Source organism: Nematolebias whitei, chromosome 19 (genome assembly GCF_014905685.2).
Source record: "Nematolebias whitei isolate Nwh7 chromosome 19, NemWhi1, whole genome shotgun sequence".
Lineage (NCBI taxonomy): Eukaryota > Metazoa > Chordata > Actinopteri > Cyprinodontiformes > Rivulidae > Nematolebias > Nematolebias whitei.
In genome coordinates, this window is record NC_056516.1 from 3381223 (window position 1) to 3407595 (window position 26373).

Genomic DNA, 26373 nt, shown 5'->3' on the forward strand with positions numbered 1-26373 from the left:
CATGATCTACAGATCTTCTGGAAGAAAGTTCCAGGACACTCCAGAGTCCCAGGCGATGACAAGCACTACAATGACCTTGCAGACTCCCTAGCCAAGGAAGGAGCCGTTGACGGACCCACGTGGTCCTTTGACCCCTCCTGGCTACTCAACACTCAGTCGTCACAATCTACAACTGAGGTAATGGCAGTCACACGTGCACAAGCTGCAGCTAAACCTGCTGATAACACAGTTTCTGTATGCCCAATGCTAACTGACCCAGACATCATCCAACGTCAGAAGTTGGATCCTGCAATTAACTCGAAGATACTGTATCTGACTGACCCAGACAAATACACTCCATCGAAAGGCGAACTGGATTCCAATCCAGACCTTAAAGTCCTCTTTCAGCTGCGCAAACAGCTAAAACTACTTAAGGGCATCCTAACTTTTGCTCATGGATGGACGTCCTCACCCATGTTCGTGGTCCCCCATGACCACAGGGGGGTGATGTTAGTTCATGCACATGACCTTCCGTCTGCAGGACACAAGGGTGACAATGCCACACTGAAAGCATTAAAACAGATTCCTTATTGGCCTGGATTGAAGAAGGATGTCAAAGACTACATAAAAGGGTGCCTGGTCTGTGGCCAGTTTCAGCCATCCAGACCACTCCACAGAACACCACTGCATAGTAGAGGCATTGTATTTCCATGGTCGGACCTCCAGATTGACTGGGTCGGACCACTCACTAAGACCTCTAGAGGAAATAAATATTTTCTCACGGTAACCTGCGCGTTTACCAAATGGGTAGAATATCTACCAGCCCCTAATGACACAGCACAAACCACTGCTATGTTATTAATGAATCATGTATTCTCAAGGTTTGGACTTCCCCTCAGTGTGAACTCAGACCAATGTACACACTTCACAGGTGAAGTAATGAAAGAACTGTGGAAGACGCTAGGCGTCGAAGCCAACTTCCATATTGGCTACCATCCACAGGCTTCAGGCCAGGTTGAGAGAGCAAACAGGACTGTGGTGAGTATTTTGAAAAAATACGTAGCCGCAAACCGCAAGGACTGGGACGTGAAACTCCCTCTGGTCCTCATGGCCATAAGGGCCACTCCACACACATCGACTGGCATCTCTCCTTTCGAGATGATGACGGGTCGACAAATGACTCTCCCTCTACACCTGTTGTACCAACCAGGCGATGCTGCCATGGCAACAGCCTACACTACACAACAATACATGAAAGACTTGGAAAAACACCTTAAAAACACTTTTGCTTTCGCACAGAAAAACCTGGAAAAATCAGCTGAAGGACGCAAAGCGTACTACGACCAAAAGGCCTCTCACGAGGAACTCCAAGTGGGAGACAGGGTCTGGTACTACACGTTTGCCCCCACAACTGGGAGAAGAGAGTCCGGGACCGGAACTCTCGCCCGTAAACTGATGTCCGGGCGAATCTCATCCACCCCTGGGGCCCTGCTACCGAGGAGCTTTTTAACCACCTCGGTGACCTCAGCACCAGAGATTGGAGGGCCCGACCCAGAGTCTCCAGGCTCCGCTTCCTCAGTGGAAGACGTGCCAGTGGGATTGAGGAGGTCTTCAAAGTATTCTGCCCACCGACCCACAACATCCCGAGTTGAGGTCAGCAGCACACCACTCCCACTATAAACAATGTTGGTGGCGTACCGATTTCCCCCCCTGAGACGCCGGATGGTGGACCAGAATCGTCTCGAAGCCGTGCGGAAGTCGTTCTCCATGGCCTCTCTGAACTCCTCCCATGCCCGAGTTTTTGCCTCAGCAACCACCCGAGCCGCATGTCGCTTGGACTGCCGGTACCCATCAGCTGCTTCCGGGGTCCCACAGGCCAAAAAGGCCAGATAGGACTCCTTCTTCAGCCTGACAGCATCCCTCACCGACGGTGTCCACCATCGGGTTCGAGGGTTGCCGCCGCGACAGGCACCGACAACATTGCGGCTGCAGCTCTGGTAAGCCACCTCGACAATAGAGGCACGGAACATGGTCCACTCAGACTCAATGTCCCCCACCTCCCTCGGAACATGTTCAAAGTTCTCCAAGAGGTGGGAGTTGTAACTCCTTCTCACAGGAGACTCTGCCAGACATTCCCAGCAAACCCTCACAATACATTTGGGTCTGCCAGGTCTGACCGGCATCCTCCCCCACCATCGGAGCCAACTCACTACCAGGTAGTGATCAGTTGACAGCTCCGCCCCTCTCTTCACACGAGTGTCCAAGACATGTGGCCGCAGATCAGATGAGACGATGACAAAGTCGATCATCGAACTGCGGCCTAGGGTGTCCTGGTGCCAAGAGCACATATGGACACCCTTATGCTTGAACAAGGTGTTCGTTATTGACAATCCATGACGAGCACAGAAGTCCAACAACAGAACACCACTATGGTTCAGATCAAGGGGGCTGTTCCTCCCAACCACAACCATCCAGGTCTCACTGTCATTGCCCACATGAGCATTGAAGTCCCCCAGCAGAACAAGGGCGTCCCCAGAAGGTGCACTTTCCAGTACCCTCTCCAAGGACTCCAGAAAGGGTGGATAATCTGAACTGCCGTTTGATGCATAAGCACAAACGACAGTCAGAACCCGTCCCCACACATAGGCGGAGGGAGGCCACCCTCTCATTCACTGGGGTGAACCCCAATACACAGGCACCAAGATGGGGGGCAATAAGTATGCCCACGCCTGCTCGGCGCCTCTCACCAGGGGCAACTCCAGAGTGGAAGAGTGTCCAGCCCCTCTCAAGGAAACTGGTTCCAGAGCCAGAGCCATGCATAGAGGTGAGTCCGACTATTTCTAGCCAGAACCTCTCAGCCTCACACACCAGCTCAGGCTCCTTCCCCACCAGTGAGGTGACATTCCACGTCCCAATAGCCAGTTTCTGTAGCCGAGGTTCAGACCGCAAGGGTCCCCGCTCTCGGCCACCACCCATCCCACATTGCACTTGACCCCTTTGGCCCCTCCCACAGGTGGTGAGCCCATGGGAAGGGGGACCCATGTCTCCTCTTCGGGCTGTGCCCAGCCGAGCTCCATGGGTAAAAGCCCAGCCACCAGGCGCTCGCCCGCGTGTCCCACCTCCAGGCCTGGCTCCAGAGTGGGGCCCCGGTGACCCACGTCTGGGCAAGGGAACACTAGGTCTATTTATTTGTGTCATCATCGGGGTCTTTGGGTTGCACTTTGTCTGCTCTTTTGTCACATTACATCTATATTATAATTGAATACTCCATCTGTATTGTTTTCTAAGCTTTTTTAGTGTTTTCTATTGTATGCGTGTACACATGTTTATGTTATGTTTTTAATTTTACTTTATTTGTGGGTGTACACAGGTCTTATGTCTTATGATGTTCTCATTTTTACTTCATTTTTACTTTATTTTACTTTATTACTATTCGCACCTTATGTCGAAGCAAATTCCTAGTTTGTGAACCTCGTTCATTGACATGGCAATAATGAAGTGATTCTGATTCTGAGACAGTCTCTGGATGAGCTAATTTGTATTTCTGGACTCAAATCAATGAAATAACAGTTCCTGTCCCATGAAGGTCTTCAGAGGCAGGTTTTGGTCGGAGGCCTAGTCCACTACAACTTATAAAAATTTTATAGACAAATTATACAGTAGGGATGGGGCCGATCCAATCCAGCATCGGTATCGGCCTCTGATACCAGCATAATTTACGTATCGGATTTTTGCGATCCAACCTGCCGATATTTCCAATCCATGATGCATGTTGGCTTCAAACTATGGAATGGATTTTCTGAATGGTGGCGTGTCTCATGAGCCCAGAGTAATAAGACCCGCCTCACATTAAAGAAATCCAGTTCATAGTTTACAGCCAGCTACATCGTGAGGACTGAGTTAGCAGCACTGTGGCTGACAATTAGCCAACTTTTCATCGAAACATGTCCACTGTGTGGAAGTATTTTACATTAGAAACACCACAAAACAAGACAGTAACGTGCAATGTCTGCAGAGCCATAGCGCCATATTAAACCGCGGTAAAGTTACTTTTACATTGGACATTCGAGCTCCATGGCTTCAGCGGGGCACTACTCTTTGCTCAACCCGAAACAGGGGACTCGACCCCAGCCAGCCGCGTCCGATCTGCCCCGCTAAATCTGCCCGTCTCTGAGGAGGGACAGACTAAGCGCGGCTGCCCGAAATCAGGCTGCCTGCTTCGGACTGAACAAGAAGAAGACATCTCTGAAGCCACTGAGCTCAAATGTTTACAGAGAAGTTGCTAAACTTCATCATAATTAATGACCAACCACTATCAGTTGTAGAAAACGAAGGATTTCTCAGCTTGATACTTGCAGTCAAGATATAGTTTACCCTCCAGGAGATATTTATCAGTACAACAGTAGACAATCATAAAAAACATATGATTTGAAAATCATATATATATATATATATATATATATATAATTTTTTTTTTAATAAAACCTACATTACAAAGCGATGCAAAATACTAAAAACAGAACATGTCTGTTGGTTACAGATACAGACAGAGACTGAAGCTCTCAAAACCTGTGGTGAGGACATCCAAAAAGTGGACCAGTGAAGCTGTGGAGAAGCTACGCACATGTTTGGACACCACAGACTGGGACTTGTTCAGGGCTTCTATAGACAGTCTAGACGAATACACAAACACTGTGACGTCATATATACATTTCTGTGAGGACAGCATCATCCCATCACGCTCCAGAGTCATTTTCAATAATGATAAACCCTGGTTCACATCCAAACTAAGACAGCTTCGTCAGCAGAAGGAGGCTGCTTTCAGAGAGGGGGACAGAGACAACTACAGACGTGCGAAGTATGGATTTAGCAGGGAGGTGTCGAAGGCTAAATCCAGGTACAATGCACGGCTGCAACAACAGTTCTCTGCAAACGACTCTGCCTCTGTCTGGAGGGGGCTGAAAGAGATAACTAATTACAAGCCCAGAGCACCTCATTCTACAGACAATCTCAAACTGGCAAACGATCTGAACGACTTCTATTCATGCTTTGAAGTCATGGACTCACATTCCTCCATCCTCCACACCAACCCCAGCTCAACTGGTTTAACCACTTGGGACTGCCCCCGACAACCCCCTGCTATCTCTGTACAAGAGGATGAAGTAAGGAGGCTTTTTAAAAGGCTGAATACACATAAGGCTGCAGGCCCAGACCTTGTGTCACCCTCCACGCTGAGACATTGTGCTGGAGAGTTGGCTCCGGTCTTCACAGGGATATTCAACTCTTCACTGGAGTCATGCCACGTCCCAGCCTGTTTCAAGTCCTCCGTCATCGTCCCTGTCCCCAAGAAGCCACGTGTCACAGGACCAAATGACTACAGACCTGTAGCTCTCACGTCTGTAGTCATGAAAACCTTTGAATGCTTGGTTTCATCTCACCTCAAGTCCATCACCAACCCCCTCCTGGACCCCCTGCAGTTTGCCTACAGGGCCAACAGGTCTGTAGATGACGCAATAAACCTGGCTCTTCACTTCATCCTGCAGCACCTGGACTCCCCAGGAACCTACGCCAAGATCCTGTTCGTGGACTTCAGCTCCGCATTTAACACCATCCTCCCTGCTCTGCTCCAAGACAAGCTCTCCCTGCTCCATGTACCTGACTCCACCTGCAGGTGGATCACAGACTTCCTGACAGACCGGAGTCAGTGCGTGCGGCTGGGGAGAGCTGTCTCGGACACTCGGACTGTAAGCACAGGATCTCCACAGGGCTGTGTGCTTTCCCCCCTGCTTTTCTCCCTGTACACCAACTGCTGCACCTCCAGCCATGACTCTGTGAAACTTATTAAGTTTGCAGATGACACCACCCTCATCGGGCTCATCTCGGACGGTGATGAGTCTGCATACAGGAGGGAGGTGGACCGGCTGGTGACCTGGTGCAGCAGCAACAACCTGGAACTCAATGCCCGGAAGACAGTGGAGATGATTGTGGATTTCAGGAAAGCCACAGCCCCTCTGCCCCCCCTCACCTGTAATGATACCCCCATCACCACTGCAAATTCTTATCGGTTCCTCGGCACCACCATCACCCAGGACCTCAAGTGGGAGCCGACCATCAGCTCCCTCATCAAGAAGGCCCAGCAGAGACTGTACTTCTTGCGACAGCTTAAGAAGGCCAAGCTGCCGGCCAAGCTGATGGTGCAGTTCTACACAGCCATCATCGAGTCCATCCTCAGCTCCTCCATCACGGTGTGGTACGCCGGGGCCACTGCCAGGGACAGACTCAGACTGCAGCGCGTTGTGCGCTCAGCTGAGAAGGTGATCGGCTGCAGCCTTCCATCCCTCCACGACCTGTACGTCTCCAGGACTGTGAGGCGAGCAGGTCGGATCACAGCTGACCCTGCTCACCCTGCACACGGACTGTTCGAACCACTCCCCTCAGGCAGGAGGCTTCGGTCCATTCGGACCAGAACCTCCCGTCATAAGAACAGTTTCTTCCCCTCTGCTGTTGGACTCCTGAACACTCATAATGCTATCTCATAATTTCTGCTTTGGTCACATTACATCTGTATTATAATTGATTACTCCATCTGTACTGTTCTCTAAGCTTTTTTATTGTTTTCTATTATATGGGTGTACATATGGTTATGTTATGTTTTTAATTTTACTTTATTTGTGGGTGTACACAGGCTTATGTCTTATGTAATGTTCTCATTTTTACTTAATTTTTACTTAATTTTTACTTTATTTTACTTTATTACTATTCGCACCTTATGTCGAAGCAAATTCCTAGTTTGTGAACCTCGTTCATTGACATGGCGATAATAAACTGATTCTGATTCTGGTTTATGCCATTAACTTAGCAGGTGTTTGAAGCCATTTAATTCAATTCAATTAAAAAATACTTTATTTTTCATTCATTCAACCTTTATTTTGACATGTAAATCCCATTGAGCCTCGAAAACTCATTTACAAGAGAGACCTGATTTCAACAAAGAATGATAACAATGGACAACAGCGACAACAATAAAGTTATAAAAAGTGTCATACTACAGTTTTTTTTAACATAGGATGGCTAAAAGAAAAAGGTAACAAAAAACAGGTAGATTCTAAGGCGAATGTAGACAACTAAAAACAGGAACATGTCTGCATTGGTCCCTGCCAGGAGTCCAACAGATTCTTAAAGCCACTTAGAGAGGTCAAGGTCACGAGCTTCAATTGTTTTTCTAAGGTATTGCAGGAAAAAGGAGCAGAGAAGGCCCTCTTGCCTAGTTCAGTCCTCATTGAGGGAACACTGCAGGTAATAATGTCCTGAGAGCGCACGCCGTAGCTGCACTCATGCAGAGACATGTAGGAGGAGATGTATGAAGGCAGCAGACCAAGGAGTGATTTAAAGATGAAAATGTACCAGTGAGAGTCTTCGTGAAGTTAATGATGTCCAGTTAACCAGTGAATACAGGGTGCAGTGGTGGGTACGATAATCACAGCCAGTTATGAATCTTAGTGCACATATGATTGACACCATCCAACATCTGCAGGGTTCTTGTAGGAGCGTTCATATAAATAATGTCACCGTAGTCGATGGAGGGAAGGAAAGTCACAGATACAAGGCATTTCCTAGCATTTAGGGTTAGACAGGATCTGTTTCTGAAAAAGAAACCCAGTTTAACTTTCAGTTTCTTTACCAAGTTTTCCACATGGAGCTTAAAAGAGAGATGTGAGTCGACCAAGATACCCAAATATTTATAGGAATCAACAAACTCAATGGGGACACCATTTGAGGATAAAATCGGAGGAAGAACTGCTGGGACCAACTTCCTATTTGAAAAAAGCCTCCCTTTTGTTTTGTCGGCATTTAGGACAAGTTTGAGGTGGAACAAATCAGTCTGGATGATGTTGAATGCAGATTTCAAAAGCTGGAAAGCCTTAGCAACAGATTTAGCTCGACAAACAACTGTGTCATCAGCATAGAAATGTATGGATGCATTAGGGATGTTTTTACCTACAATATGTATGTGGATTGTAAAGAGAGTGGGTCCTAAGACTGAGCCTTGTGGTACACCAGCGTTGACTGTTAAATAACTGGAGGAAGTACCATTATGTTGAACACGTTGCTTCCGGTCTGAGAGATAGAGAACCAACCAATGGTGTGTTCTGAAAAAACGATTTCTGAGAGTTTATGATACAAGATGTTATGATCCACAGTGTCAAAAGCTTTAGACAGGTCTAAGAAAAGTGCAGCACAATAATCCTTAGCATCCAGTGCTTAAACAACGTCATTAAGAACCTTCAGTGAGGCAGTGGTTGTGCTGTGTTGTTTCCTGAAACCAGATTGATGGGGAGTTAAGACGTTAAATGAGTCCAGGTAATTTTTGATTTGAGAGTTTCAGTTTTTCTAGAACCTTGGCTAAAATGCAGAGTTTAGAGATTGGCCGATAGTTGTTCAGTGAGGTGGGGTCACCTCCCTTCAGCAAAGGAAGAAGAAAGGCTGTTTTCCAAGTGTCTGGGATGGAGTTTTGTCTTATGGAGAGATTGAAGATGTGGGTCACAGGGACTGTGATGATATGAGCAGCCAGCCTTAAGAAATAAGGTGGAAGTTCATCTGGACCTGCAGATTTTTTTAGGATCAAGATCTTTTAACAGTTAATTAACCTCACTGACTGAGAACGGAGAAAAAGAGAAGGTGTGTTTAACTGAGGATTGACTTGTAGGAGGGATTTGATTTGCAGAAGTTTGGTTATTAAGTGAAGTGGCTGAATTTCCATTAGTAACTGTGTCAAATAAAGAACTAGAAGCAATAAAATGTTTGTTGAAACAGTTCAGGATCTCATGCTTATTTGACACAGGAACAGAGTTAACGAGAAGTTGTGATGAGAGGTCAGATGATTGGGGGGTGCCTGAGAGAGATTTGATGGTTTTCCAGAATCTGTTAGGGTCATTTAGATTTTTGGAGGTCTGAGATAAAAAATAGTTGTGTTTTGCTGCTTTGACAGCAGTTGTACATTTATTCCTCATCTGTCGAAAACTCAACCAATCAGTGTCTGAGTCAGATTTTCTCGCTGTGGCCCAAAGATGGTCTCTCCTGTGCAGGAGGTCAGCTAACTCTGGAGTAAACCAGGGGCTGTCTCGTCCCTTTATTCTGAACTGATGAAAAGGAGCATGTTTGTTCACAAAATAAATGAAACTATTATGAAAATAGTTCCAAGTGGAGTTCACGTCATCAATTAAAAGAATACGATGCCAGTCAATATGAGACAGATCTCAGAGGAATGACTGTTCAGAAAAACGTTTCAGATCCCTTTTTTGAACTAATCTGGGCTTAGGAGGTGGAAGTTTAATATCTCTCAAAGCCGTTGTCACACAATGATCACTTAAGATATTGGCAAATACACCTGTACCAGGGAATTTGTGAGGCATAGTAGTTAGAAGCAGGTCTAAGATGGAGGATTTTTCAGGACGGTCTTTGTTTAATCTTGTCGGAGAGTTGATCAATTGGGTAAGACAGAGACAGACAACATTCCTTGAATTTATCACAGAGGGGGGTCGACTTAGCCCAGTCAATGTTGAAGTCTCCTGCCAAAAAGAGAACTTTCAATTTTAAATTACCAAGAAATTCCATCAGGGAGGACAGAGCCTCAGGTGTTGCTGAAGGTAGACGGTAACAACAGACTACAGAAAAAATCTGGCCACCATTCAAAGTGATGTTTACAGCTAAGGCATCAATTTGGTTAGGAATTGTTTTAGAAGACAAAGGACTAGAAACCAGAGAATCTCTGATGTAAACAGTGACCCCCCCCCCCTCCCTTTTTGACGATCACAGCGGTAGATGTTAAATCCATTGATTGTCAGGTCATTATTGAGTACAGATTTGTTGAGCCAGGTTTCAGAGATGAAGATTACATCTGCCCCAGAAGAACTGACCAGAATTTTCAAGGAATCAAGTTTTCTCAGAAGGCTACGAGCGTTTACATGCAGAAAATGAAGCCCAGACACGTTCTTAAAGTCATTTGGTGTGCTGTAATTAGTGGGGGGTCTAGGGTTGGCCTGAGAGCAGTAACAACATTATTAAACATTTTCTTGAGTTTGCAGTGACTGATGTGTAATTACAGGAGTTAATGGTATGACAATTAGCCCCCATAATCGAATCATGAGAAACATTAATGAAGACACGATCATTCAGAACCCAAAAACAGTGAAAGTTGCAGTGATGGGCAGATCAATCAATCAATCAATCAATCAATCAATCAATTCAACTTTATTGTCCATAACATTCAATGAAATGGAGATTTGTCTTTGACATATGGCTTATAAAACAAAATAAAAATGTGATTAAAAACTCTAAAAAACTTAAAACCAAACTTTGCTAAATCAATTTAAAACATTCAGTTAAAACCATTCTAAAATACACAATACATTAGAATATGAAAACATTCCAGCAGACAGTGGTTTGTTATGTGAGGCTGCGTTTAAATAGAACCTTGTTAAGTACATTCACCGCAGAGGGAACAAATGACTTTTTGTACCCAATTTTCTTTGCTAAAGGAACCAGGAGTCTTCTACCAGATGGTACCAACCTGAATAATGGTTGCAGTGGATGAGTTGGGTCATTGTAAACCTGGATTGCCTTTTTTTCCAGAACCTGACTGTACAGGTCTGTAAGTGTCATTTGTTGATGACCAATGACTTTACTACCTTGTCTGACCACCCGGGACAACTTGTTCCCGTCTCTGGCTAGGAGGTTTCCATACCATGAGACAATATTAAATGAAACAACACTTTCAACCAGTGGCCTGTACACCAACTGCAAAGTAATTTTGCTTGCATTAAAGCTCCTTAGCTTATACAGAAGGTGGAGACGCTGTCTAGCTTTTTTGTAAATATAGTCAGTGTTGGGTTCAAAGGTCAACTTGTTGTCAATTATTGTTCCAAGGTATTTAAAATTAGTCACCTGCTCTACTTCCTGCCCTTTTATAATAGAAGGCCTAAAAGTAGGTCTGGTGCTGGCTGCTCCCCATCTACCTCCCAAACAAAGTTCCTTGGTTTTACTGACATTAAGGGCCAGGAAGCTGTCATCAAACCAGATAAGAGCTGGTCTATGAGCTGGGAGTAGGAAGGACTGTTGGTGTCTTTCAGACCAGCAACTAGGGCAATGTCATCAGCATACTTAATTAATGTGAAATCTTTACTGTTGTGTTGCAACTCATTTGTGTATGTATAGAGAATAAAAGCGGCGATAGCACGCAACCCTGTGGAACACCAGTGTTCAAGACCCTACAGTCAGATAGAGTGTTGTCAACACAAACTCGCTGGGGTCTTCCTCTTAAAAAATTGCTAATCCACAACACAAGATGGCTGCTGACATTTAGATCACACAGGCGTTTTAAAAGTATATGTGGCTGAACCGTATTAAAAGCAGATGAAAAGTCCATGAATAATATGCGAACAAATGTCTTTGGGTTGTCTAAATGATTATGGACCTTGTTGAGGAGGGAGAGAGTGGCATCCTCCACCCCTCGGTTAGTCCTATATGCAAACTGCAAAAGGTCCATATGCTCAGCTGTAACAGACATGAGTTCTCTGCTCACTAAGCGCTCCATACATTTGCATAATACAGATGTGAGGGCAATTGGTCTGAAGTCATTCAGTGCCTTTGCATGTGTTATTTTGGGCACTGGGACAATAGTTGACATTTTCCATGCTTTTGGGACAAAGCTAGTGTTAAGAAACAACTCAAATATCTGTTTGAACACAGGACCCAGCTGTGTGGCACATTCTTTTAATACCCTTCCCTTAATCCCATCTGGCCCAGCTGCTTTATGAGGATTGATGTTCTGAAAAATTGAAATTACCTCTTTCTCCTGTAATTCCACAGGAGTTGGTGTCAAGGCTGCACAGAAAGAGTCAATCTCATCACTGAAGTTATGGATGTCAAATCTTGAATAATGAACATTTAGTTTATTTGCAAGACCAAAAGGGTCAGTGTGCTGAAGGGAATCTTTTTGTTTCCTCCCCATTATTGTGTTCAGTCCCCTTCAGGCATCTCTTGCATTGCCATTACTCAGTTCCCTCTCAACTTTATCTTTATAATTTATTTTAACTTTCTTAATCATGCAACTTATTTCATTCTCTAGTTCCCTCATCCTTTGCATATCTCCTCCTCTAAAAGCTGCTTTCTTTTGGTTTAAAAGATGCTTCATTTCTTTATTTACCCAAGGTTTATTATTAGGGTAAAATCTAACTGTTTTTGTTTTGATAATATTGTCCACACAAAATTTAATGTAACTGGTGATGGTAAAATTCAGCAGTTCAGAGTCTTCAGCAGAGACCTCCTCGCTGAAGAACAGGCTCCAGTCAGTCAGTTCAAAACAAGTCCTCAGCTCATCAACAGAGTCTGTTGTCCAGCAATATCCAGGTGTATTAACAAGATTTAGTGACTCCAGATAATCTGAGAACTGAAAATAGTGACAGTAATATGAATGATGCAGAAAAGTCTCAGACCATAAAACGTCACAGTTCAAATGGGCAAACAAACCCGATGAGGTGGCCCAACTGCAGTTTGAGTTGGGCTGAGGGGGGCTCCAGCCCCCCAGTGAAGATGGATGGATGCTCCCATGGGAAACAGAAGCTGGGTCCAATATCAACAGGCCAAAACAGAAACAGATAATTCGCAGTAAATAGCAGAGCGAGCTGCCAGAAAATCCTCCTGAAGTGAAAGGCATGATCCTAGCTCATTTCAGGTCAACAGGGGCCAAAAGCATGATCCAGAATAAAATTAATTATTATCCAGGTGAGTTTGGATGGAGGCCTGCAGCAACTCCGATGTAAACTCCGAACTTCTCTCGAGCACCACGCAGCCCTGCTCCTTCACGCTGCTCCTCCGCGCTGCTCCTCCGCGCTGCTCCTCCGCTTCTCTACACGACACCTCCGCACCCGACAGCACGAGAGGCACCCCCGGTGAAAAACGAGACTGACCCGAGAGGCTGAGGCTGAAGTCGACACTGGTCCGGTTCTGCTCCAGTCTGGCTCGGGCGCTCCACAGCGCGAGAGACGAAGAGGCTGAAGTTGTCCCTGGCCCGGTTCTGCTCCGGTCCGGCGACGCTTCAAAGCACCGGAGCGTCTCCTCCAGGTAAACACGGGGATTTCACGGAGGTGGACAGTCCTTCGTTAAAAGTAACGGGCTGCTCACTGAAGCTGAGACCCGCTATGTTGAAGACAAAGTCCCCCACACCCAACTCTGTTCGGTTCTGGTCCAGTTCGAGGGTGACAGGTACACTTCACTTCCCCCACACCTATGAAGACACCACGAGGGCCAGTCCAGCAGAAAACCAGCGAAATACCACCTGGCGATTCTTGTCGGAACCAGGTAGAACCACAAAGGTCCAGATGAGAAGTTTGTTGGGGTCCAGAGAGAGAGAAAAAACACCGAACCTTCGTGCGACGACTCCCCATTATTCTCCCCCAGACTCCCCCATTATTAATCACAAAGTGAAATTATTTGTTGTTGTAACTCGTTATACTCATTTCATTAAAAGATGTTATAGATACTGATGGCTGTTTGGAGCTCTTGTCCATCGCACAGTGGATCCTAAGAAACTGGCCATAGATGCCGTCTGATCTGTTCACCCAGACTCGGCTGGCCTCTCGGTTCCTCCGGGCTGTAGGACTGCCCGAATGCCAGGCTGAACTCCTCCCAGGGCGATGGCCACTCCTCCCAGCAGTCTGCCGAGCTCCTCGTCGCTGTGGACAGCCAGCTGTAGGTGCCGAGGGACGATCCTGTCCTTCCGCTGTCATGAGCCGTGTTTCCAGCTAGTTCCAGGTTCTCAGTGGTCATGCACTCGAGCACAGCTGGCAGGTTGATGAGAATGCATCCACAGAACATCCTTTTCAACTCATTTGAGATTTGGGGCTGTAGCTGAGATATTACTTGAGCTTTTGAGATGTTAATCAGCTTTTGGTTGTAGAAAACTGCCTTGTTGCCATGGTTACGCATCAAAACAAATGTCCAAAACTAAAAAAGTTTCAGTAAAAAAAACTTCCAGCTGCACAGCATCCGATACCAGAGGAAACAATCATCCAAAAAAAAATGCGATTAACATCCAGAAAAACAGGAATTAAAGTTTCCAAAAGCAAAATCTCAGAATGAAAGTAACAGAACTGCTCCAACATGCAGCCACCTTGAGCGGCGCAATTCTACAACAATTTAACATTTAATTTAATTTAATTAATTTATTCATTCATTTAAAAGAAACAAAATATAAAAAAAATCATCAAAAAGAAAACATTGAATGAAAATAGTGCAGAAAGAAAAAAATTCTTATATCTGCCCCTTATTTAAAAAAATATTAAATAACTTTAAACAATGACTTTAGTCACTTTAATATCCACTTTAAAGCTAAGAATAAAAACAAGCATGTTTTGTGTTAGCAGAATTTAATTCTAATTTAAAACTTATCCAACATTAATACAACTTACCTCTAGTTGCCTTTTTGGACATGCATGCATATATTTGTACAAATTGTACTTGAGAGGAGATTATTACAGCCTCATTTAAAATCAATGATGATCATGATATCGGAACTGGATCGGTATCGGTCGATATGCAGATTTAGGTATCGGGATCGGATAGGAAGTAAAAAAAAAAGTGGATCGGTGCATCTCTAATTTACAGTTGTGGCAGAGAGTTTGGGGGAGAGGGGCAAAATGTTTACTTCTTCCTGGGGGGGATAACAGAAAATAATTGAGAAGCACTGTGCTAAAATGACATGGACTTTGTTGTTTTCAACCAGTCTGACATGACTGTCAACAAGGAAGAGGGCCAGCAATGGAGGAGGGGGCATACCAAAGAGACCATCTTATCACAAGCAAAACTGGTTTGTTCCACTTTGGAGTAAAGCCCCCAGTATACTGCCGTGTACGTCCGTTCACGCGTACGTACGCGTGTACTGTACGCAGAGGGTTCAGACTTCGTACTCGAGCGTACACCCTGAGCAGCTGCAGAGCAGCTTCACAGACAAGGGGCGTTTACCTTCAGGAAAATTGAGGTAGCTGATTTTTCATTTTTTCATTTGCTGACACGCCTGTTGGATTGATTGACAGGTCGGGGAAAAAAAAACGAGTGCTGGCAGCCTCAGCGGTGTTCTGTGTTTATATATTGTTAATAAAAAAATCTTAAAAAATAAAAATAAAAAATAAAACGGGGAGCGCTGGCTCTACAGCCCACACATCAGACCAGCCCACCAGGAAATCTCCAGATCCTCCCACAGCCATGCTGGACCTGAGCTTAATTCGCTCGTGACAAATTCCTCCATTTCTCACCATTTCAGTCATTGCATCAACAGAGGAGAAAGAGATCACTGCCTCTTGGCAAAAAAAAATCCAAAAAACAAAAGGCCAGATCAGGGATGAAGAAGAGGAATTTAATACATTGGTGTCACATACAAAACAGTCCATCGCCGGGCAGTTTATTGTGCGACACCACGTACGCGTATGCGGTCGTAAAAATTGAGCTTTGCACGGACATGCCCTGGGGGGTACGCTTGTACCTCTGCGTATGTACGTGCGTACCTCTGCGTATGGACGTACGCAGGAGTATACTGGGGGCTTTAGCTGTTGGAGGAAGAATCAGTTTTGTTGCGTGTTTCCTTGACTGATGAAGCCTTCCGGATGGAAGGCTAAACGTTTCAGCACCAAAAAAAAAAAAAAAAAAAACTGTCCAGATGACCTGACTGAAAAATGTTGGGATTGTGTACCTGGATTATTGAGCATGGACTTTGTTGTTAAAATGATGTAGGTTTAAGAGTTTAGAACCTTGCAAAAGTGTCGTGTTTCTAAAGCTTTACTATAAATAATAATAATATAATAATCCAAGATGGCCGCGCTCAGAGCAGTTGCAGCTTGACAGGCTCCCGGTACCATCCCAGTTTTTAGAAGTTTTGATATTGACTGTGCCTGACTCTGCGCGATTTATGCGTGTGAACTATAGCCGAACCGAACTGATGAGAATAGGAGCGGATTTGCCACGAAATATAGCAGAAATCAGCAACAAACTCAAAGCTACGCTCGGCAGAATGCAGATCTTAAAGTCATCTACCTGGAAGCTGCAGCAGAGGCGTTCCAGCGGGCAGAAGAGGAAGAGCTGCTCCCGGCTTAAGAGGAGAGGATGCCGGGCGGGGGTTATGGTGAGGCTACGAGCTAACGCTAAAGCCGGTAAACTCCCCATGCCGTCTCTCTTTCTGTCGAATGTCCGTTCGTTGGACAACAAGGTGGATTTACTTCGTCTGAGAGCGGGCGCCTCAGAAGAGATGAAGAAGGGTGCGGTGCTTTGCCTCACGGAAACGTGGATTACAAGCGAAACGCCGGACTCAGTCTTCCAGCTGGATGACAGACTTTTATTTCGAGCGGACCGCTGCAGCGAGCTAACGGGGAAATCACGGGGGGGCGGAGTATGCATTTACGTGAGTAAAAGTTGGTCCACGAACTGTACTGTTGTGAATAGCTCATGCTCGAAGGCTTTGGAGCAAATAACAGTGAAATGTCGGCCACATTATCTACCCCGAGAGTTCACAGTGACTTTTATCACAGTTGTTTACATTCCTCCGGACGCTAATGCTAATGAATCACTGCAGGAGCTTCATGATATCATCAGCTCGCTGCAGAACAAACACCCCGAGGCTCTTTACGTGTTAGCCGGAGACTTTAACCACGTGAATCTAAAGGACTGTCTCCCAAGCTTTTATCAAAATGTGGCCATTCCAACACGTGGAGACCGCACGCTGGACCGTGTTTACACGAACGTAAAAGATGCATACAAAGCCGAACCCCGCCCCCACCTAGGACTGTCAGACCACATCTCAATCTTCCTGGCTCCTGCTTACATGCCCCCGCTGAGACGCTCCAGACCGGTTCAAAAGAAAGTTAAATGTTGGAGCCAGGACAGTGGACCCATACTGAGAGATTGTTTTTGATCGAACAGACTGGCAGGTTTTCAGAGAAGCTGCTGAAAATGGAGGTTCGCTTGATCTTGACCAATACACATCCTCAGTACTGGGTTACATTAGTACATGTACTGACACCGTCTCCACTATCAGAAATGTTAAAAGCTACCCAAACAGAAAACCTTGGCTGAATGCAGAGGTGCGTACCCTGCTGGAAGCCAGGAACACTGCCTTCAGGTCTGGAAACTCAGAGGAGCTGAGTAGGACAAGAAAAGAGCTGGTTGCTGGTATTAAGAGGGCCAAGGCCACATATGCAAAGAGGATCGAGGGTCAATTCATCTCACAAGACCCTCGGAGCATGTGGAGGGGCATTAAGTGCATAACAGATTATAAAGGAAGGAGTGAACAATGCCCCAAAGACCCATCTCTGCCTGATGCCCTCAACAAGTTCTATGCACGCTTTGAAGACCCGAACAGACCACCCAGCACCAGACTCACCTCACCACCGGATGAAGAGCATCTCAGCGTGACCTCAGCAGAAGTAAGGAGTACCTTCAGGAGGATTAATCCGCACAAAGCAACTGGCCCAGACAACATCCCCGGAAAAGTGTTGAAGGAATGTGCTGATCAGCTCTGTGAGGTGCTGGCAGACATCTTTAACACCTCACTTACCCTGGAGACGGTTCCCACCTGCCTGAAGACTGCCACCATCATCCCAGTCCCAAAAAGCTCTACAGTGACTGGTCTGAATGACTATCGGCCAGTGGCCCTCACCCCGATAGTCGCTAAATGCTTCGAAAAACTGGTCATGACTCACATCAAAACAACCATCAACATCAACGAGGACCCTCATCAGTACGCATACCGTGAGAACCGATTAACAGAGGATGCAATCTCCTCTGTGGTCCACACTGCACTCAACCACCTGGAGCAGAAAAACTCTTACGTCCGTATGCTCTTTGTGGACTTCACATCCGCCTTCAACACCATGATCCCCCAAACCCTGATGGACAAACTATCCACACTAGGACTAAGCCCCTCCATCTGCAACTGGGTACTAGACTTTTTAACAAACAGACCACAGTTAGTGAGGATCCACAACCACTCCTCCTCCACCATAACCCTCAGCACTGGCTCTCCTCAGGGATGTGTGTTGAGCCCCCTTCTGTTTATTCTGCTCACATATGATTGTGCAGCTACCCATCCAGGCTGTCACATTGTAAAGTTTGCAGATGATACAGCGGTGGTGGGATGCATCACAAACAATGATGAGTCCAGCTACAGGCAAGAGGTGGAACACCTGGAGAGCTGGTGCAGAGAGAATAACCTTCACATCAATGTGAAGAAGACAAAGGAGATGATTGTGGACTTCAGAAGGAACAAACACACCTACACCCCCCTGAATATAAGAGGATCTGCGGTGGAAGTGGTCTCCAGCTACAAGTACTTGGGTGTACACATGAATGACAACCTCAGCTGGAGCAACAACACCACCAGCCTGATCAAGAAAGCTCATCAGAGACTACTTCCTCAGACGGCTGAGGCGAGCTGGTCTGGGAAGCTCAGTCCTCACTTCCTTCTACAGGTGTGCAGTGGAGAGCATCCTGTGCTCGAGCATCAATGTGTGGCATGGAGGCTGCACAGCTGCAGAAAGAAAAGCTTTGCAGAGAGTGGTGAAGGCTGCACAGAAATCTGTTGGAATCAGTCTCCCCACCATCACAGACATCTACACCTCCAGATGCAGGAAGAGGGCCACCTGCATCATGAAGGACCCCACTCACCCAGCACACACACTTTTTGCCCCACTCCCCTCAGGAAGGAGGTTAAGGAGCATTAAGTGTAGAACCACTAGACTGAGGAACAGCTTCTACCCTGAGGCTGTTAGACTCATGAATCTCTAACTAGAATAATCACTGTGAAAAACCATATCATGTTGCTGCTGATCTGTTTCATGTTGCTGCTGATCTGTTTCAATGTTGATGTGTTCATGCGTGCACATCTGCTCACAGACTCATGTTCATGTTTGTGCTGATGTTCAATGTTTTATGTTATGAGTGCTTAGTGTATATTTAGTTGATGTTTTTCTTAGTTCATATCTTAGATGTTATTACTGTTTTTATTATACATTTTATTGTTGGATGTAACTGGGACCCCGTGTACATAATTTCGCTCCACCACATGTACCACATGAGGTGCGAATGACAATAAAGAAACTCTGACTCTCTGAAATACTACAATAAAAATGTCACTACTTTGCGGGGGGGGGGGGGGGGGGGCTCTGGAACGTAACCCCTGCAATCCTGAAAATGTTCTCTAAAACCAATTTATCAGCTTCTGAAGGAACTACCAAATTCTACAACATTTAAGATGTAAAATATTTGGATTTGTTTTCCTCCAACAGCCGGGATATTAGGTGTGGATTTGTTTTTACCGAATAAAATAATGTGTCCTAAAAATTAATTGCTCCATAACAAGAAATCTCAACTCAGATGCTGGAGTCACGTATCAGGTAGCCTGCTAAGGTCTCACAGGGCAAAAGGTCTCAGATTCTGGCAAAAAGTCTTCATGTGTAGAAGAAACAGCATCTGTCCCACAGTGGGGACCGAAAGTAAGAGGTATGAAGGAATAAATCAAACCTCACACTCAGATGTTCATGAACGTGAAGGAAAAACAAGAGATCAAACACGAACCGGTCCAGTCAGGGAAAACTTACATCGACTTCAGACAATGTCTGTGTCCATTTGTAGTTTGGCAGGTCAGCTCCATTTCCTGAGTTAGGCTTCAGCTTGTCTTTATCCTTCTCATCTTCCTCTCCTTCAGAGTCAGACTGAAACGAAAAAGGAAGAATACCATAGCAGTTTTATTTATAAAGCACTTTAAACAGAACAGAACCAAAGTGCTGTACACATAATAAAACAATCAGACAATAAAAGTGATTAAAATAATTAAAAGTCAACATCTCGGATGGTGTCAAAGGCCAGGGAGAAGAGATGGGTTTTAAGTCAGAGTCGGAGATTATTTCATTCGCACTCGCACCTCATGTGGTACATGTGGTGGAGCGAAATTATGTTCACAGGGTCCCAGTTACATCCAACAATAAAATGTATAAGAAAAACAGTAATAACATCTAAGATATGAACTAAGAAAAACAGTAATAAGATCTAAGATATGAACTAAGAAAAACAAACTGAATATACACTAAGCACTCAAAGCATAAAAACATTGAACATCAGCACAAACATGAACAAGAGTCTGTGTGAGCGGATGTGCATGCATGAACACATCAACATGAAACAGATCAGCAGCAACATGAAACAGATCAGCAGCAACATGATGTGATTTTTCACAGTGATTATTCTGGTTAGAGATTCATGAGTCTAACAGCCTCAGGGTAGAAGCTGTTCCTCAGTCTAGTGGTTCTACACTTAATGCTCCTCAACCTCCTTCCTGAGGGGAGTGTGGAAAAAAGTGTGTGTGCTGGATGAGTGAGGTCTTCATGATGCAGGTAGCCCTCTTCCTGCATCTTGTAGTGTGTCAAGGACAGCTTTGCTGTGGACATACGGTCCCATCAAATGTGTGATTTAAAACACGTACGGTCCCACTAAATGTAGTGAAAGTGGGAGACAGCTTACTGTACCTTCACTACTAATTAATTATTTAAATATAACGGGTTCTTTCTTTTTCGAGTTAAATTAATGCCATGTGATGAGGTAACTGAGGATTGTTTAATCAATGACAAGAGACGTTAATTTTCCTTTGACCCATCAGAATAAATGCGGTCATTTATTTAACAGAATCAAAATTTAACATCAAAACATGTACACTTGATTAGTTGATCTGGTTCTGATTGATAAAACTTGGCACGCTTTACTAATAAGACAACAAGACATTTCTGAAGGCATCTAGATTACTGGCAAAATAGAAGAGTTTAAAGGAAGGAGTTTAGAGGTTTAAAGAAGAAATGGGTGAAGAGAGGTGTATGTTTGGATTGACCAGAATTGGCACGCTTCTTTTAATCACCAGCTCAAACCTCCGGTACACTTAGCGCGTCACGACTCGTTACTTTCACAGGAGATAAATCAGCTCCGGTGTCGGGTCCATTTCTTTTTTTTTTTTTTTTAATAGGATAGAAAGAAAGAAAAGACAAAGTAAGACTCCAAAATATAAGAAATATATACAAATAGAGCACACGTCAAAACACCCGGCGACTGTCAGTTCACCTGCAAAGAACATGACAAAACACAGCAACAAAATACATATGTATAAAGAACTTAAAATATTCATGGCTTTGCAGTAAGTTTCCATAAATATATATACCCATACCTACGCCTATATACATACATACATACATACACATGAATATACACTCACATACATATCTATATATCTACATATAAAGCCTACATAAGCATCCCTGCTTCTATTTGTGTGTGGTTGTGAGCATGCATAAGTGTATAAGGCTTCTCTAATGGAACATTTATTAGTAACTGTGAAGCAGCAAAGACCCGACCCCCAAGACCAGAGGCAGACGAAAAAGGGGGGACCAGAGCCCAAGACCCCAGGAGGGACCCCGACCGCAGAGCCCCCAGAGCCACCCACACAGGACGAACCACTCACCCACCCTCCAGAACGGACCACAGGGGAGAACCGGAAGATCCCCACCAGCAACCACATACAGTGACCCCCCGGGGCCAACAGCGACAAACTCATAGGCCTCCGTCGGCACCCGCCGCACCGATGTAGGTCCAGGTCCAGGCACCGAGGACTCACACCACCCAGGCCAAGGCCTGACAGGTGTCGGGTCCATTTCAACGCTACCTTCCAGCGTCTCCGGTTAGAGCGGCTGGTCATCGTCAGAAGTAGTGTCGATTTACTCTCTTCACCAAACAGGCTCAGCTCCCTTCGAAGTTGGAGGCATTACACCCGGGTGGATTCACAGCAAGTCGCTTTGACTCTGTCAGAGATCCCACTCAGGAGTGGAAGACTCATGAAGGCTTGAGAAGACTCCATCAAAGACTGAGTTCAACTCAGATCCAAGACTTCAGAAGAACTCAGAAGAACTTGAGAAGACGGAGAAGACTCCGTACACTGAGTAGACCGAGGAAGTGTCGTCTTTTAAAAGAGTCCTCACTTCCGGTCACTTAGGACTTCCTGATTGGTTGAAACAACCAACAGGGGGTGGTTCTAGTGATGTCAGAGGGTTATTAAAAGTCAACCGAGAGATCAGGAATGGTTAGGAACGTTTAGTACAGACAAAGAAATGTTATGGCGAAGTGAGAGGAACGCAGATGCCAGTGTTTCTCTTTTCACCGTCTGCTAGGTTTAAAAACAATACAGCCCGTTCTAATAACTTCTTTTCTGACTGTCTCTGACTTTCGACCGACATCACTACTTCTCCTTTAGACAGAAAATCAAAATGCATAATTACTTTGTAAATAGACATTTAACTTGATTTTTAATTTAAATGAGGTTTTAAAAAAATCAATATTGTTTCACAGTTGATTTAAAATGAGTAGTTCACTTCAACATTAGAAATGATATGAACTAAACACACTTTTATTATCAAGATATTGTAAAATAGTAATGATAATATAAAAATAAGTGTTCTTTCAATTGATTACTTCAGGATACAATTAGACAGTCTCTGGATGAGCTAATATGTATTTCTGGATGCACATCAATGAAATAACAGTTCCTGTCCCATGAAGGTCTTCAGAGACAGGTTTTGGTTGGAGGCCTAGTTCACTACAATCTAGAGGTGTAGATGTCTGTGATGGTGGGGAGGGTGACTCCGACAGACTTCTGTGCCGCCTTCACCACTCTCTGCAAAGCTTTTCTTTCTGCAGCTGTGCAGCCTCCATGCCACACGTTGATGCTGGAGCACAGGATGCTCTTCACTGCACACCTGTAGAAGGTGAGGACTGAGCTTCCCAGACCAGCTCGTCTCAGTCTCTGATGAGCTTTCTTGATCAGGCTAGTGGTGTTGTTGCTCCAGCTGAGGTTGTCATTCATGTGTACACCCACGTACTTGTAGCTAGAGACCACTTCCATCGCAGATCCTCTTATGTTCAGAGGGGTGTAGATGGTTTTGTTCCTTCTGAAGTCCACAATCATCTCTTTTGTCTTCTTCACATTGATGTGAAGGTTATTCTCTTTGCACCAGCTCTCCAGGTGTTCCACCTCTTGCCTATAGCTGGACTCATCATTGTTTGTGATGCATCCCACAACCGCTGTATCATCTGCAAACTTCACAATGTGACAGCCTGGATGGGTAGCTGCACAATCATACGTGAGCAGAGTAAACAGAAGGAGGCTCAACACACATCCCTGAGGAGAGCCAGTGCTGAGGGTTATGGTGGAGGAGAAGTTGTAGATCCTCACTAACTGTGGTCTGTTAAGAAGTCTAGTACACAGTTGCAAATGGAGGGGCTTAGTGTGGATAGTGTGTCCATCAGGTATCCTGATGCATGCTCAATAATCCAGGTAGAAAAATCTAAAAAAGTTAAATCTGGTCCTCTGGACATTCAAAATTTTTAATGTCCAGAGGACCAGATTTAACATTTTTAGAGTTTGTCCATCAGGGTTTGGGGGATCATGGTGTTGAAGGCGGATGTCAAGTCCACAAAAAGCATACGGACGTAAGAGTTTTTCTGCTCCAGGTGGTTGAGCGCAGTGTGGACCACAGAGGAAATGGCATCCTCTGTTGATCGGTTCACACGGTATGCATACTGATGAGGGTCCTCGTTGATGTTGATGGCTGTTTTGATGCGAGTCATGACCAGTTTTTCAAAGCATTTAGCGATTATCGGGGTGAGGGCCACAGGCTGATAGTCATTCAGACCAGTCACTGTAGAGCTTTTTGGGACTGGGATGATGGTGGCTGTCTTCAGGCAGGTGGGAACTGTCTTCAGGGCAAGTGATGTGTTAAAGATGTCTGCCAGCACCTCGCAGAGCTGATCGGCACATTCCTTTAACACTTTTCCGGGGATGTTGTCTGGGCCAGTTGCTTTGTGCAGATTAATCCTCCTGAAAGTACTCCTTACTTCGGCTGAGGTCACACTGAGATGCTATTCATCCAGTGGTGAGGTGACTCTGGTGCTGGGTGGTCTGTTCGGGTCTTCAAAGCGTGCATAGAACTTGTTGAGGGCATCAGGCAGAGATGGGTCTTTGGAGCATTGTTCACTTCTTCCTTTATAATCTGTTATGCACTTAATGCCCCTCCACATGCTCCGAGGGTCTTGTGAGATGAACTGACCCTCAATCCTCTGTGCATATGTGCCCTTGGCCTTCTTAATACCAGCAACCAACTCTTTTCTTGTCCTACTCAGCTCCTCTGAATTTCCAGACCTGAAGGCAGTGTTCCTGCCTTCCAGCCATGGATTAAGAAGGGATTTAAAAACAGACAAGGAGGATGCCTGTCTGATGTTCATTGAAGGTCATTCCACAGGTTAAGAGCTGCCACTGTAAAAGCACGGTCTCCTCCGAGCTTACGCTTTGTCTTCAGCACACTCAGGAGCAGCTGATCACATGACCTGAGGGATCGAGAGGGTGTGTATAAATGTAACAACTCGGACAGATAGGGCAGGTCAAGTCCATTAAGGAGCTTTAAGAGCAAATTAAAGCTGCAAGCAGCACTGAAGGCCCTCGCAGCAAAGCGCCGCTCCGGCTATACTGCGAATGCGGGAGCTCAAGCCACTCCACTCAGTCGCCATTGCGAACGCTCTCGTGCTTTTCCCGCACGCGTTCACCACGAGGCGCATTTCCTGAATCTTTGACATCGCCTTCCGTCCATGTCAGTACTAGTCCAGCTCCAGGTCTTACAAGTATACGTGAAATTCGACCTTCCAGACAGGCGATATTGTGACTTCCCGTTTTGTTGCAAATGTTTGACGAGCACTTCCTTTATGCTTTTCAACATGTCGTGTGGTAATCAACAGTTATAGTTTCAGTCATATCTTACACAGGGCTAAGCTGTAAGAGGCACCCAATAATCAACAGTTTCTTCTCTGAGCGGGTGGGGCTTAAGTGATGTCATGAATCAACAATACCAATGTGTCTTGAAGTGCTCATTGATGAAGCAAAAAAAAAATCAGGTACAGATAAGATGATGTATCACTAAGATATAACTGTTGGAATAATCAAGGGGGCGCAAAGGAGTCAAAAGTTAAACAACCAAACCAATGTGTCTAGAAGTACTCACTGATGATGCACAAAAAATTTAGTCCATATCGGATTATGTATTACTGAGATTTAACTGTTAGAATAATGTAGGGGGCACACTGGAGTCAAATGTTAAAGAACATTAATATGTATCCAAGTGCTCACGGATTACGCAAAAAAAAAAATCTGTTTCAGATGTATCACTGAGATATACAGGTCCTTCTCAAAGAATTAGCATATTGTGATAAAGGTAATTATTTTCCATAATGTAATGATAAAAATGAAACTTTCATATATTTCAGATTCATGGCACACCAACTGAAATATTTCAGGTCTTTAATTGTTTTAATACTGATGATTATGGAAGCTCATGAAAATCCAAAATGCCTGTCCCAAAAAATTAGCATATCATGAAAAGGTTCTCTAAACAAGCTATTAACCTAACCATCTGAATCAACGACGTAACTCTAAACATCTGCAAAAGATTCCTGAGGCTTTTAAAAACTCACAGCCTTGTTCATTACTCAAAACCGCAATCATGGGTAAGACTGCCGACCTGACTGCTATCCAGAAGGCCATCATTGACACCCTCAAGCAAGAGGGTAAGACACAGAAAGAAATTGCTGAATGAATAGGCTGTTCCCAGAGTGCTGTATCAAGGCACCTCAGTGGGAAGTCTGTGGGAAGGGAAAAGTGTAGCAGAAAACGCTGCACAACGAGAAGAGGTGACCGGACCCTGAGGAGGACTGTGGAGAAGGGCCGATTCCAGACCTTGGGGGACCTGCGGAAGCAGTGGACTGAGTCTGGAGTAGAAACATCCAGAGCCACCGTGCACAGGCGTGTGCAGGAAATGGGCTACAGGTGCCGCATTCCCCAGGTCAAGCCACTCTTGAACAAGAGACTGCGTCAGAAGCATCTCGCCTGGGACTGTTGCTGAGTGGTCCAAAGTTATGTTCTCTGATTACAGTAAATTTTGCATTTCCTTTGGAAATCAAGGTCCCAGAGTCTAGAGGAAGAGAGGAGACACAGAATTCACATTGCTTGAGGTCCAGTGTCAAGTTTCCACAGTCACTGGGGTGTCATGTCATCTGCTGGTGTTGGTCCACTGTGTTTTATCAAGGGCAGGGTCAATGCAGCTAGCTATCAGGAGATTTTGGAGCACTTCATGCTTCCATCTGCTGAAAAGCTTTATGGAGATGAAGATTTCATTTTTCAGCACGACATGGCACCTGCTCACAGTGCCAAAACCACTGGTAAATGGTTTACTGACCATGGTATTACTGTGCTCAATTGGCCTGCCAACT

General features: G+C 45.1%; 1 protein-coding gene across 1 annotated transcript in view; it reads right to left on the reverse strand.

The window, feature by feature from the left end:
* LOC119426022 (nuclear migration protein nudC) overlaps positions 1-26373 on the reverse strand; it is a 68653-nt gene that overhangs the window by 5977 nt on the left and 36303 nt on the right. The window contains exon 5 of the mRNA XM_037693584.1: positions 19623-19736. Within this exon, the coding sequence (XP_037549512.1) occupies positions 19623-19736 (114 nt within the window). The remainder of the gene's footprint in view (positions 1-19622; positions 19737-26373) is intronic.